Raw genomic sequence first — 14503 nt, forward strand, 5'->3', positions numbered from 1 at the left:
ACTCCTGAGCTGCTTAGAAAAGGAAATAAAGAAATAGTTTCCAAGGAAAGGGCCTGAACACTGAAACATTACAATCCACACAGTTCCTGGAGCTCCCACAACTCCCAAACAATTGCACTCACCAGTTTCTCTTCCCATGCTGGCTCCTTTGCTAGTATTTCTTCTTAAAGGCTCCTCACTCAACCTCAGAGACTGCAATCACCTGGTTTTTGTTGTTCCCATGCCCCATCATAGCTCCTGCCACTTTCCTGCTGGAAAGGAGACTTTCCCTCCACATATCACACCACATGGAATACCTCTAGAGATCTAAGCATCTGGTTTCATTTTACTTTTCTTTCTCAAGGGTCAGGGGAAAAAAAGAAATCATTTAAGAAACTTTAAAGCAAGAATATGTACCAAGAATTATCCTGCAGACTTGGAATTTGGGCTGTTTGTGGCTTTTTCCATTACTTACACTGGCTTGTACATTTTTAGCATACAAAAGTTCGCTGGCTCAATTAGAATTTTGCAAGATACACCACTAAAATATCAATACCATCCTCTAAGGGGAAATTTCTTTGGAATAATATAAACAGCATCAGAAGGGGGAAGTATTGGGCTGTGTCTGACACTGATAAGCTTCAACTGCATTTCCTCACATATATAATATTGTCTCTATGCAATGTAATTGTAGATTGCACAAAAGCTTTCTGTTACCAGAGGTGGAAAAAAAAAATAATCTCAGCTCTGGTAAAAATGAGGCTTTTATTAACAGATATTAATCTTGTTATGGTGGCTTCATGAAGCAGGCATTTGTCCAGTTTATTCAGCTGTGCCCCAGGCCCATGGCTCCGTTAGCAGCAATGGAATTTTGACAGTCCTACCTGTTCCTCACCCTGGGCAAGCAGAATTCATAAACCCACTAAGTGTGTACTACTGAGCTGCATCTTTTTGTTAAGAAATAACATATATCTCACAACCAGCATTCCCTGCTCTTGGAGCAGCTTCGACTTTGAAAAGGCTACTATTTTCATTGTGATCAGCATGCCAATTATCCACTGGAACCCAAACTCTATGCATTTGGACTTGCTGAGTGTGTCTACTCCCATACACTGGAACAACCCATGTTGTAATGTGCATCCACCTGCACATTTTCATGAGAAAATACATTCTGCTCTGAAAACTACAAAGTGAGTTTAGAAAAACGGAGCACAGTTGCTCCTTTTACACTGTTTTCTGCTTCTTCTGCCAAATGATGTATCTGTTCAAACACAAAATCCAAGTGATTTGGGCCTCCCAGTAAATTATTGTTAAGATGGACCTCCCCCCAGAAATCATCCTCTCAAACACCCTTCAGAGTTTAAGCAAGCACAATCTACCAAGAAATATCACAAACTCTTTAGAATGAACCTTTCACTACACAGTTATAAATACTACCCTTGGGTTTGGTTCATATAGAATACTGACAAAAAAAATGTCAGTTCAAACTGACCTGAACTAATTTGAGTTCCAAATCATGTAACCTTTCAAAGAATTTAATCTTTCAACCTCATTTATTAAATTTACTAATACTGTGGAAAAAACCCACTATATTTGACATTTCTTACAATGTGATTCATTGTATGAGATGACTCATCCTATGAAGGGATTAAATATTGTAAAATGATTGAAAATGTGAAAAATATGAGGTTTAGAATCTATAAGACTTGAGGGAGAAGTTAACAAGATGGCAAAGTTAGAGTAACACTTTAAAAAATTTTCAAGACAGTTCTGAAATAAAATAAAATATTTGGTAGAACTCCTACAGCTGCATTACTCAGGGTAGTTCAGAGATGAAATCAAGTTACAACTGAAAGTTTATTGTATCACATAGAACAAAAAAAGTCTCCAGTTCTGGCATAAGAATCTCATTTCCACAAATACCCCAATCCACATACAGAATCAGCATGGAAGCAGCACCTCCTGGAAAGGACATACAAAGGTGCAGATCATCACATCACATCACATAACTGGGCACTGTTGTGCTTTCACCTTCAAAGGCAATGAGAGAAGGATGTTTTTAAACAAAAAAGTTAAAGGGTTTTCCTTCCTGGGGGAGAGCCAGGAGAAATCACATCCAGTGGAAGACTAGATTTTATTTTCATTGTTTAAACATCTCTACATAATGAGCTCATCACCTTTTCTCTAGGATTCCACAGGATTTGGGACCAATTCCAAAAACTGAGAGTTACTAGGAAGCCCTGCAGCCTTTTAGCTAACACTTCTGTTTCTTTGGATACTTCAGCTCCAAAGCAAGACCCAGGGAGCTGTTCAAGCAAACAAAGCACACTTTATTCCCTCCTGCCAGGATGCAACTATCCTGTTACCATGAGCTTCTCATAAACAGAAAGTCTGGAGTTTATTTTAGGTAGCTTAATTTCTAAAATATTAAAAGTTCTTGGTGGCTATGATGCAAACTGTTGGACAGAAAGCTATCACATGGTTTTCAGACCAGAAAAAAAAAATGAACAAGACAAGTTCTGGCATGTCTCCAATGTGCTTCAATCTTCAGGACTCCTCCTCCTCCTCCCCTTCATCATCTACTTTAGGTCGGAAATTTTTCCTGCTCTTCTTCTTACTGCAGTGGAATCCAACTGTTCCCAGCGATGGCTCTTCACCTGCACCACTAAGCCTTGCATCAGGTTTATATTCTGTGTTCTGGTCCCCCTCCATCATGCACTCCTCCTCCTCTGCTGCCCTTCCACTGTCACTGTCTAAGTGTCCCAGCTCAACCTTATCTTCTTCCCTCAAGTCATCAGTCTTTTTAAGAGATTTTCCTTTCTGATCTGTCTTCATCTGTTTCTTATCATCCTCTCCTGTTAATGTTTTCTTTTCCAGTCCATCAACACCTCTTTTAGTTGGTTTGGTGAAGACAATCCTCCCAGCTCCACAGCTGGAAGGGTCCTGGTTGAAGGATGGGGTGTAGCTATCTTGAGTAGCTGAGCTCTGTTGCTCCCCTCTTTTCTTCAAAGCACCTAGAAATTCCATGGCCACTGCCCTGTTAGTCTTGTCACTGGACTCAGAAACTCCCTCTAGGCTGTATTTGGTCCAGCGCTCTGGGTGTGCCACATAGTCAGGCACTGCAGGAGAGGTTTTGGGAGCCTGCACTGGTCTGCCTTGCCTTCCCATGTTTTCTGGGACCGTGTTACCTGAAACTGTGGTCGGAGGCAATGGACGCTTAAACCTCCCATCAACAACATTATCTTCAGGCATTGAGGGCACAGACAGCTTGGCTGCCTCTTCCAGGCAATCAAAAATGCTTTGGCTACGGAGAGAGAACGTAGAACTCATGCCCTTCAGATGGAATGGCTGGACAGGAGATCTGTGCCTGCTGTTTGAAGAGTCAGGTGTCTCTCCTGATCTGAAATCCCCTTCCTCTACAGAGGGCTCCTCAGGAGATATTGTATCAACTTCTGCTTCACCTGGCAGTCCCAAGTCATCAGAGTCAGAATCGCTGAGTGACACTGTGTCTGAGGGCAGAGCTCCTTCGTAGTCTCTGGCACCATCAGCCACTATCCCCAGAAAAGGCTCACCTGCCTCCTGGTCTCCCATCTTCGAGCTGTCACTCCACTGAGGTCTTTGATGTAGGCCCAGGAACAACTCTAAATACAGTTTTCCAAATGCTCAGCAAGTTTAGTGCCTAGAATACAAAGGAGCATAAAAACTTAACTGTGAAATGAGAACCAAGAATGAGACCATCATTCTGTGTCATGCAAAGTAATTATAACTGCAATATACCAGTTAGCTGTGCTTCAGGAATTCCCAAGCAATTTTGCTTCAAATGAAAACATTATTTAAGGAATGAATGCACATTAAAATTAAAGATTTACACAAGACTGAATACAAGAATATGAAGTAATTGAAAGTAATGCTACTGAATTTCATTACAGGTTACATCAGGTCCAATTACCAAAAGATGAACATAAAGCTCTTGAGTTTATCTGAATCCCCCAAAGCTTCTTATACATCTTCCAAGAGACAGCAATGACCTCTGCATATTACACCCTGTGTTTATTCACACTGTAAAAACCCACAAAAACACATCCAATTTCTCAGGCTATGATTTGGCCAGTGCAACCCTTATTGCATTAGCACTGTACCTGCTGTCCCAACAGCCATCATGTTCTGCCTGTTACAAAGGACACTATCACTGATCCCCATCAGTGACAGAAAACCCACAAAAATACCAGGGCCACTGTTCCAAGTCTGCTTTAATGTGGCAAAAGTACAAGCTCCAATCCTTCCTTTGGCTTTATGCTCTCAAGTCATTACTAGATTCCAGGAAAACGAGCCAGCTCAAGAAATCAATCCCATTGGATAAAGAAAACTAATTACACATGCCATGCTCGCACATGGGAACAAGGAGAGGCTGCGACCACAGGCCTGTGAGAGCTGGCCCTTCTGTCAGTAAATGACAGCGTGATTTGAAGCCTGACATTCAGGAGCAGCTGGAATACCTGACAGTGCCACCTGCTTGAAGGGACCCTCGCTGAATTCAGGTGGTTGATGATCAAGCTACCCATTTTCTGGGAAATTAGAAACAGAGCTGGCGCACACACACGTTTTGGTTCAGCTCATGTGAGTTATGGAAACAGCTCTAACATATTATTAGAATAAGCTTGACTACCTAATTATAGGCTCTTCTGAAATGATGCAGTAAACAGACATCCAAAGTCTGTTAGTCACTCACTTTCTCTTGAGACTGAGTCAGCTTCCCCTCCTGAGGGTCAGTTAAAGCCACCAAAGATCTCAGCACTTCCACCCTAGAAAACAAACATTTCCATCATGATACTGGAAATGTAGTTTTAAAAATAATTCTGTCCCCCTGAATTTCTAAAGATGCAGAACAGGGTTCTAAATCTGACACAAACTCATGGTGGTATAAAAGTCTGCAGATATTACTGAATTTTTGGCAGAAGAACAGCACACAGCCTAATAAGGCAGGCACCACTATATTTACCCAGTCTCCAAATTCACACTGCCAACTTTATCCTGCAGAATGGAAGAGAGGTTTTAAAAAAATTCAAGCCGTAATTTGCATGTGCAGAAAGCCAGTACTAAATAAACAGTATTAAATGCAGCTAAAAAGATACAAAAATAATACTTACGCACTGCAAATATTAAGTGCTGCTAATTATAAAGACCATGGGTAACACATGCTTCTATTTTCAAAGAAAGGTCATGTTCAAAGTTAGGGTCAGATTTTCAAGAAGTATAAAACACAGAGAACCTTCTGAGGAGTGCTATGTTCCATGTCAAGTCTGGCTGTCTTTGACAGAAAGGATCTGACAGCTGCTTTTGAAAACACTGCCCTCCATGTAACCCCTAGCAGGAAATAATCTTCTTAAATGATACAGTCTTCTGCTTAGCTTTGGAACACATGAAAAGTAACAACTACAACTCGGAAAATGCCTTGAAGTGCATAATTAAATGAAATAGTTGTTTTCAGATGGCAATAGAAGTGTTCATCATGGGCATCTCTTGGCTGAGGGCACTTACACAGAAAGGAGAAATTCTGCTGCTAAGGAGATGTTTTAGCCTTAACGAAGCGGCCGAACATGCTGGCCCTTAGAGTACCCCACACTCACAGGTTTGTTACGGTGACGTGACCGCAGTACGACTCGGAGAGGAGGATGTCTCTCCGGATGGGAAGGTTCCCACTGGGCTCCTCCATCCTGCTGTTGCTCACACAGACTCTTGCTGCTGCCTCCTGCGAGGAGGAGGGAGAAATCAGTCACCGCACACCACGGGCCTGCTCTCACGGCGCCGAGAGCGCCGCGCCAAAGCTCGGGACAGGGATCCACAGGCTCCGCTCCAAGGAACGGGGAAGAGGAACAGGGAAAGGAACATGGGTCCCGCGGAGGGCAAGCTCAGGGTGCAGCCCCAGCCGTACTGCCCCTCGGCCCCAGGCCCCAGCGCCCTTCGCGGCCCGGGATGCTGCTGGATGCGAACCGCCCGCACCACACGGGTGCCGCACCACACGCCGGCCCTGCACCCCGGGCACCGCCACCCGCCCGGACACACAGCGCGAACCGCCGGGGAAGGGAGGGGAGGGGGAGAAAATGGAAAGGGAAACGAGCCCCCGTACCCCGGCACCGCACAGCCCCAACACCTTCCACAGCAGCTGCCGGCCTTGCCGCCTTTCCCACCTCCGCTCCTCCGCCCACTGCCCGCGGCGCGCCGGGACACCGAGTCCTTGCCAGGCTCCTCGGAGCGGCCACAGCGGCGGCAGGACCACAACTCCCGGCGGGGAAAGCGGAGCGGAAGGGGCCGGCGCCTGCCGCCCGCTCCCTGCCCCGCCTCCCTGGGGGCTCCTGGGAGTTGTAGGCGGCCGCCATCCCTCGGCGGGGGACATTTTGCGAGCCGGGGAGCGGGGCGAAGCGGTGCTGAGCGGCGGGACTACAGCTCCCAGGGCGCACCGCAGCGCCGACATTTCGCAGCCTGTGCGGGGCCGGGCTCGGGGCTCGGTGCGGGGCCCGGTGCCGGGCTCTCCCGGAGAGCCGCCGGGGCCGTGAGGGGCAGGCACGGCATCACCGCCGCCCTCCGCTGTCGCAGTCTGGGAAAACATAAAACCCCATGTCACAGCTTTTGTTCTCATCGGAAAAGCAAGGCTTGGCCTCCACGAACACATCCGAATTTTTTTTTGTTGTTTGTTTGTTTTGTTTGTTTGTTTGTTTATTTTTTGTTTTGTTTTGGGTTTTTTGTTTATTTTTTTCTCTTACATGTTTATTCTCAAACCAGAAAACCCCAAGTCACTTGAGGCATAAAACCACTCTCCATCCAAATAATAATAAAAAAAAAGTTTCCATTCTCCATCCCAGAAGAACATTTTTTGCTCGTGTGTCAAGATGTGGAACTCTGTCTGAAAATGTTTTATTGGCACCGGCCAAAGACGCTTGATTTTTGTTTTTCCCCTTATTTCAGCAAAAAGTTCAAAATTTCAGCGCAAATACATGTCCCAAGAGGCTTTAGCATTTGGCTTGTTTTCCCTGTGTTTAGGAAAAAGGTTTTGCTGTGCTGGGGGGTTGTGCCAGCCAATGTTGCGGCTGTGGAGGCTTCAGTGGCTCCCTTCAAGCCGGGCCTCACCGTGACTCACCCGTAATATAAACTGCAGCCACCTCATACGCATCCTCAGCTTTTAAATACATACTTCTGCCTGCTGGAGTGTTGCTAATTACAGTAATTTATGACACAAGGTCTGTGTTCGGAATATACTTGGCAGCAGTGATGAGGTTATTGCAAAATGTCTTCTGTCTAGCTGGAGTCATGCTGTAGTTTTATAACAGCTCTAGAGGTGTTTCCCCATTTGGTGCTTCTATTTTTTAAATGTATATGCATATGGTGGTATGGTCATAAGCATTCAAATGGGTATCCAGATGGAGGGAGGAAAGGAAAACATGAATCTTGTAGTAGGTGAACAAGAATGGAAAGGAGAGCAGTAAACAGCAAAGAAAGAGTAAACCTGGGTAAGGGCTGCCAGTGCTGTGTGACACACTGTGTCTAGGGTGCTGGGGAAACAGCAGGAGAGTCTCTGAGCTTCATAAGGAGCGGGCAGAAAAAAGAATGTGCAGTAAGCAGTGGCACGTCCCATTTCTGTAAAAGTGGAGACAGGCAGGTACAACAGACTGATGCAGACAATGGCACTGCCTTGTTTTGATCCTTGGCTCTTTGTTAGATCAGAGAGATCTAACAGGAGAGGGCAACACCACCTCCAGTGTCGCAGTCACCGGTGGATGTGGGTGCCTTCAGGGGACAAGCCCCATGTCTCCATTTCCAGAGGCTACAAGTTCTCACGTTTTGCCTGGATGCTGTGTGTATTGATGACTAAGGAACCTGAATGTATCCTCTTCCTTTTTGTTTTATTCATTAAATTAGCTTGGCTGGTTTGAGCATGGTGCTAATAAAACCCAAGGCTGTGGGTTTGATCACCATACAGGCCATTTACTTAAGAGTTGGACTCCAAGATCCTTGTGGATCCCTTCCAACTCAGCCTATTCTGTGATAGAATCTGTGATATTTAGTATCACAAGCAGAGAACCGAGGCTGAGCTGCTCGTTCTCTGGTGGCTGAGGACAAGGCAGCTTGCAGCAGTGGAAAAGCTGGTGTGTTGGGACTTTAGCTATTGCTTGGCGACAGCTGAAATAAAAATAATGAGTCAGAGTCTGAAGACCAGGAGATGGTAAAGTGTTTTCCCCTTGCTGGCCTGAACTGAGGTGGCTTGAAAAGGGGGCTGGAAGGTAGAACTGAGCTGCAGCACAGGCCACCATCCAAATGAGCAGGCTGTATCCATCATGCGGGCTCCAAGGAGCTGCTCATTTGTAGGGATGGCTCCATGTGTCTGCAGGAAACCAGCACATCCGTGTGTGTGGGGGTGGCATGTGAAAATGCACAGCAGCCTCAGCCCCATCATGAGCGCCTCATCCTCCTTTCCTGCAAATAAATCTGTCCTTTGGCCCCGTCCAGGAACTGTTCCTGGCAGGCTCCTGCTGCTGTTCCTTGGAACCTGGGGTACCACTGGTTCCTCTCCTCATGGCTAATAGCAGCAAGCCATTCCCCAGCAGCCACCCAGATCCTGCAAGCCAGATGGAGCAATAAGATGCATTTTTCAACATCTCCTGCATCTGGAAGGAGTGTGGTTACTCAGATGTGGCCACATGCAGCTGATGCTGGAGCTCTTGAGGGGAGGTGGGGTGGGAAATGAGTATTTTCCTGCAGGCAAAAAGGAAAACCAGAGTCATGGCCAGCGCAACCTTGTCTGCTGGGAGAAAGCAGTCATACCAAACCAGACTGGTACAGACTGAGGGAAATAAATGAGTTGTCCTCTCCCATTTGCCAGAATGAAATCCTACAAATGGCCTTGAAATCTCTTGTGGGGTGGGTTTTCAGAATTCAGTGCTTGATACCACCTCTCTTCTACATTGAGCTTCGCTTACCTGTTTTTACTTCATACTTCCATTTGGTCCTGCAAGCTGATTAGATTTATTTCAGTGTTGTTTACCCATGTTGGTGCTATTTTCCCCTAAGGTAACTACATAAAATTAGTTCCTGTGCAGTGAGTTTTAATGCAGGCAGGCTATGAAGGTCTTTATCAACTCTATTCTTCACAATAACAATGTTATTGCCAGCCTGTAGAGGACCTGCAGGGAGACACCACAACCCCTTTTTTTTTGTTAGAGACATTGCATGTGTGGGAGGGAACTGAAGTCCTTTATGAGCAAAATTAATACTCTCTGCAATTAGTTCAATTTTTAAAAAGAAACAAAACCAGTTGGGGGTGTCTGTTAATTTTGATTTAACTACAGAATATTTGCACTAAGACAACCGTTCTCCCAATCTTGCTGCTTTTTCCTTTTTCCAATCCCTGCCCCAAAGTGCCTGATACTAAAAAAAAGTGTAATGAAAGGCTGATAAAGGTCACTGGAACCAGCTGATAGGCCTTGAAGTTAACATTAATGAAAAAAACCCACAGGACCCTAAAACTCCCCAGACCTCTTGTTCCAACAAGACCTATGGGAGCTCCATCAACCAACACTGAGCCTCGCATTAACAGCATGAATCCTGGCTGGAGGAAATCTCAGTGGTTTGCCTGCAGATAGCAGGCAGAGTGTTGTGTGCACACCATCTCGCCTGGCCCAACACCAACACCTCTCAGTATTCAGAAAAGCTGTGTGCTGGCATGAGGGAATGCCCTAGCAAAGCAGGGCCAAGAAACACTTAAAAAAAAAAAAAAAAAAAAAAAAAAAAAGTGAAAGGTGTGATTAAACCTTATCTGTGATTCTGTAATTAGAAGTGTTACTTGCAACCGTTGGCACTTGAGCTGGGTCATCTAAATCCAGTGAGAAACACCAGGCAATCCACAGTAGCTGCGGAGTTTATATACCCTCTAATGTGTCTGCAAGTGTGAAAACAACGTGGGTTTCAGCAGTTTGCAGCAGTTTCAACACCTGGGAGGTGTTTTCTGTTTGCTCCAGGTCCCTGAGTACTGAAGTGAAAGCATCAGGCTGCCAGAGGTCAGCTGAAGGGGTCACACTGAACAGCACTTCTGCATCCCTTTGCTTAGGTTATGCCTTGTGCAAGGCAATGTGATGCTCCCCAGGCTGAAACTGAGGAGTGGTCAGGAAAAATATGCAGCCTCTACACCTAGTTCAGGTGCACAGTGTGGTACCTATGGGACTTGGGCTTCCTAGCCTGTGTCTACCACTCAGTCCAGAGCTGCTCAGGTAGGTAGTTGTTTCCCTCTCCCCGTCAGCACCCACTGGTGGCAGATGTTTCCTCCCTCGGGACTGTAATTCCACTGGTGCCGACTCCCTGGTGCAGCCACAGTTCCTACCGCAACCCCGACAGTGAATGAGATTGCTGAAATAGTCACCTTTCTTCCTGCCCTAACTGGAAGGGCCGTGCTGTCATGCCCAGCAAAGGAAACAGTGGATCAGAGCAGGAATGTGAGCACAGCCACTAAATACATCCTTCATCCCTGAGCCTGGCTAGCCGAGCTGGCAGGCACAGGAGGGTGCGGCCACATCCAGCAGTGAGGGTGCTTTCCTCTGCAGAAACCTCCACCATAAGCAGCTCTGGCATGGGAGAGCTGGCTGGATTCATTGCCTCCCGTGAGAATACTGCAGCTCTTGGTTACAGCTTCGATAACCTCTGATTAGGGAATGGCACAAGCAATTTATGCATGTTAATCACAGCTGTCTTAGTATGAGACAATTAGGCTCATTGCTACTTAGAAAGCAAACAACCCAGAAAAAGCTTCTGAAACAGAGCTCGTCAAAGCAAAAAATACCTCCAAAACTTCTCATTAGAAACACTCTTAGGAGGTTTTAAAAAAAAAAAAATAAACCAGTTTGGGAGGGAGAAGGAAAATAATTTCCACTGGAAAAAATCCTGGCATGGTCTAGTTTAGAAAAATTCATGCTTGTATTTTTAATTCCTGAAAAATCTTGTTTCACAAAAAAAAAAAAAAAAAAAGATTCCACAGTCACATTCCTAGGCAGCGGAATTCCACAGTAAGGTCTCCAGTGACTTTCCAGGTCCTTCAGACCTCTGGAGAAAAATGTTAAAGAGAAGTGTAAGCCAGGGTTGTCCGTGCACTCTGAGCACAAACAAGCTGCAAGCACTCCAGCCACCCTTCCCCTGACAGTCAGTTATCCACGTGGCCTCCCGTGCTCTGACAAGGCAGGACTGCTGTTTTCCAAGGATAACCCATATCTCCACACAACCTTAAAAGGGGCCTGCTTTACCCACTCCTCTCCCAGTATCATATTCAGCTCATCTGTTTCAAGCACATACTCCAACCTGAAGTGCAAACAGAGGGGACTGCATTTAGCTGTGGAAGGTTTAAGATCGCAGCTATAATTCCAGGCTGAGGTCCCAAGGCACACACCCTGGACGCCAAATACATGCTGTGCTTTGCCAGTAGGTCTCCACTATTGTTTCTCCCCCTCAAATACCAGCGTGGGTCTGACAGTGACTCACATCAGCTTAATCCTAGCTCCAGAGGGCTGGTATAATTTTATCCCCATCTGGAGCAACAATGCAGTGTCACAACCCAAACGTTTTAAGGCACAAAGCAAAAAGCATCACATTCATGGGAAACCACCTAGAGGGTCAGCTGAGGACGGTCTTCCCTGCAGCCCAAATTCTGCTTGAATACAAGAATGAGACAAGCCTGTTCCCTTGGAAGACATGGCAGAACTCAGTACACGATGGAAGGAAACAAGATCTGACAATGCATCATTAAAAATCCACTAACAAGGGGGAATCGCTTTGTTTCTTTTTTTGTTTATTGTTTTTAAATATCACTTTTTTTTTTTTCTTTCCAGAAGTCATTATGTCTGACTCCATTAACATTCAGGTAAACAAGTGAAAGAACAACAGATGGGCATGATCTCACAGCACAGGCACAGCCGCTGGGAGCAGGGCTTGCCTTTCTCTGCTCACCGTTGTGGTCCCTCCTTGCTCTCCCTCACCCCGCATCCCCTCCCTCTCTGTACCAGCACAGGCAATGGCTGGCAGCCACCGCAGGACATTCCAACACAGCACAAAGTCCAGGACAGGGCAGGGGCAGGCAGGCGACTGAGGGATCACAGCACCTGGCTTCCCACCTGGCTCTCAGCCAGGCTTTCCCGTGATGGTGTGAAGGGGCAGGTGGGAGCAGCAATGGTGGCATCACCAGACCATCCGCAGAAAGCAGACCAGCCCAGTCCCTGCCCAGATGGCAGCACAGGGCATTTAGGGCCATTTCTGGTCACTTTAGGAGGAGCCCCTGGAGTGTGTGCAGGATTGCCACCACACCCTCCCCCTCCCCTGGCCAAATTTCAGCACAGTCACGCTTTTTGGAATCCACATTAGCTCCCCTACAGCTGTGCCCCTCTTCCCTTGAGGGGGGGGCACAACTGCAGCAGCCACCACTTCTGGCAAGCGCCCTTTTTGCCTTCCCTCAGCACCAGTCCGGATGCATCCTCAGCCTGCCTGCAGGCCCCCTCCCAGAGGCTGTAAAAACCCATGCTGTCGAAGCCTGGTTCACAAAGCATCCTGGTGTTAAGGTTAACTGGTTGTAAAATTGCAGCAGTTCATCACACTATGCACACTATGAGAAATGTTTATTAAATTGATTTTTGTTTCATTTCTTAAAAAAAAAAAAAAAGGCAGAAAGAAGTTAAACACACTGATTTGTGGCATGCTCCACAGTATGAAAAAATCCCAAGCATTCAGTTAAGCTGTCAGCGGCTCTGTTTGACCTTTCGATGCGGTCTTTGAACTCAGACCTGGACAGTTGACACTCCTCATCCCCACCTCAGCTCACAGCCATTTTCTCAGCTGCCACTAGCTCCAGGAAGGATGCTTCCATGGAGAGGGAGGGGTTTGTATTTATAGCCTCCAATTCCATCCTTTTCTACCTTGAGGGTGCCACATTGCACACACAAAGGTGCAGGTATGCAGGAGAGGCGCTGGGGCAGAGCAGGAGTCCTGCCTAGTGGGTTTTCCCCCTTCACCTCAGCCAGCTTTCGGACTGACCAACTGGCAGAAGAGCCCTGTGGCTTTTGGATCCTGAGGGCTTGCAATGGGGTGAGTCCCCTCAGCCCTTCACAGCTCCCTTTCTAGTTTGTGTTAACTCAGGTCCAGCTTCACAGGAGACCCAAGTGGGTAGTTTTTTCAGAGAGGGTTTCTCAACTACTTCATTGTTCTTAAGCATGGTTGTTCCTCTCTGTCCCTGTTCTCCCAGGGCTGACTCCTCCAGCTGAGAACCATCCCATCAAGTGTGGGGACTCAGCTGGTAACTAAAGAATGCATTGTCCTCTCTGCAAACATCCTTCTGTCCCTGCTCTCATGACCCTTCTCTAGCTGTTCCCCTCCTTGAGCACCTTTCCTGCAGCATCCCCAGAAACATGAGAGGCCCCAGGAAGCTGCCTCTGGAACTCTCCACAATGGCAAGCCACCTCTGAAATGAGCCAGAGGGTGAATTGAAACCCCTGTGGGACACAGTCTGAGCAAACTTCTCACTCTTCCTCCTCTCACAGCTCTCAGATTCCCTCTCCAAGTACCACTTTTTCCCAATTGCTCCTGCCTGGGACAATTCAAACCCTTAAAGCACAATGTCTGAGGACACACCTGACCTGCATCGAGACCCAGTCTGTCTTCAAACAGAGCTCCAGCTATGCACACAGCATCAACTGAATACTGAACAATATCAAAAATACGGTATAAGGAAAAGAAAACAGAATTGAAATGCTTAATGGCATATTTATACACATTTACCAACAGTCAACAAAAAAGGTGGCAAGTTACACATCCATTCTGTATGCTGACAATCCTGATGCACATAGATGTAAACACACATGCTTGGATGATGCATATACATATGGCCACATAACAGAGCAGATGACCTGAAGGAGCTACGCTGGGGAGCAGGGGAAGGGGTTACCTACTGCAAAACCTCCTCTCATTCTCAATGTGCACAACATGGACATTCAGGGCAGTGTTGCTTTAAGGCTATTTCTAAGGCTGAATCTTTTCTTGTCCAACCCCTTAATATGAAGATCTCTTGAAGCACCTCCTCCTCTTTACCCAGCACAACTTGATATATATATATCTATATATATTTACCTATATACTTTTTAAAGGCCCTATATACTAAAAGGCAGGAAGAGGAAAGGGGGGAGTAGAAGGGAAGAAAAACTTCTGAATGGATCAATTTGCCCCAGTGCAGGAATTTTCTATCCTGTAGTGGCAACAGCCTTGACAGCCAGAGGCAGTAGACAAGGTACTAGTTTAAAATGATTGATGATCACAGATCTCCCTCCCTATCAGATCTGAAGCTCTTTGTTGTGACAAAGGGGGAGAGTGAAATTCTTTAAGAAACAGAAATAATCCTGAAGTGGGGAAAGTGATCACTAATTTAAACTCCTCCCCTTACCTGCTTCAAGGTGGCAAAAGAGCTGACAGATACTATAATTTCCAGCTCAAGTGCCCATACGGCTAA

General features: G+C 46.3%; 1 protein-coding gene across 3 annotated transcripts; it reads right to left on the reverse strand.

The window, feature by feature from the left end:
• Positions 1–1817: 1817 nt before the first annotated feature.
• On the reverse strand, positions 1818–6247 carry TSSC4 (tumor suppressing subtransferable candidate 4). Of its 3 annotated transcripts, XM_088166671.1 has the most exons (4): positions 6107–6247; positions 5607–5728; positions 4709–4781; positions 1818–3618 (listed from the first exon to the last, which is right to left on the reverse strand). In XM_088166671.1, the coding sequence occupies exons 2-4, from the start codon at positions 5690–5692 to the stop codon at positions 2527–2529; spliced, it is 1251 nt and encodes a 416-aa protein (XP_088022797.1). In that variant the 5' UTR covers positions 5693–5728; positions 6107–6247; the 3' UTR covers positions 1818–2526. The 3 variants fall into 3 exon arrangements, with proteins under 3 accessions (XP_088022797.1, XP_088022795.1, XP_088022796.1); XM_088166669.1 differs by lacking the exon at positions 4709–4781 and having other exon boundaries at positions 1818–3658; positions 6107–6124; XM_088166670.1 differs by lacking the exons at positions 5607–5728; positions 6107–6247 and having other exon boundaries at positions 1818–3658.
• Between the last annotated feature and the right edge of the window lie 8256 nt (positions 6248–14503).

Source organism: Sturnus vulgaris, chromosome 6 (genome assembly GCF_052056855.1).
Source record: "Sturnus vulgaris isolate bStuVul1 chromosome 6, bStuVul1.hap1, whole genome shotgun sequence".
In the NCBI taxonomy this organism is placed as follows: Eukaryota; Metazoa; Chordata; class Aves; order Passeriformes; family Sturnidae; genus Sturnus; species Sturnus vulgaris.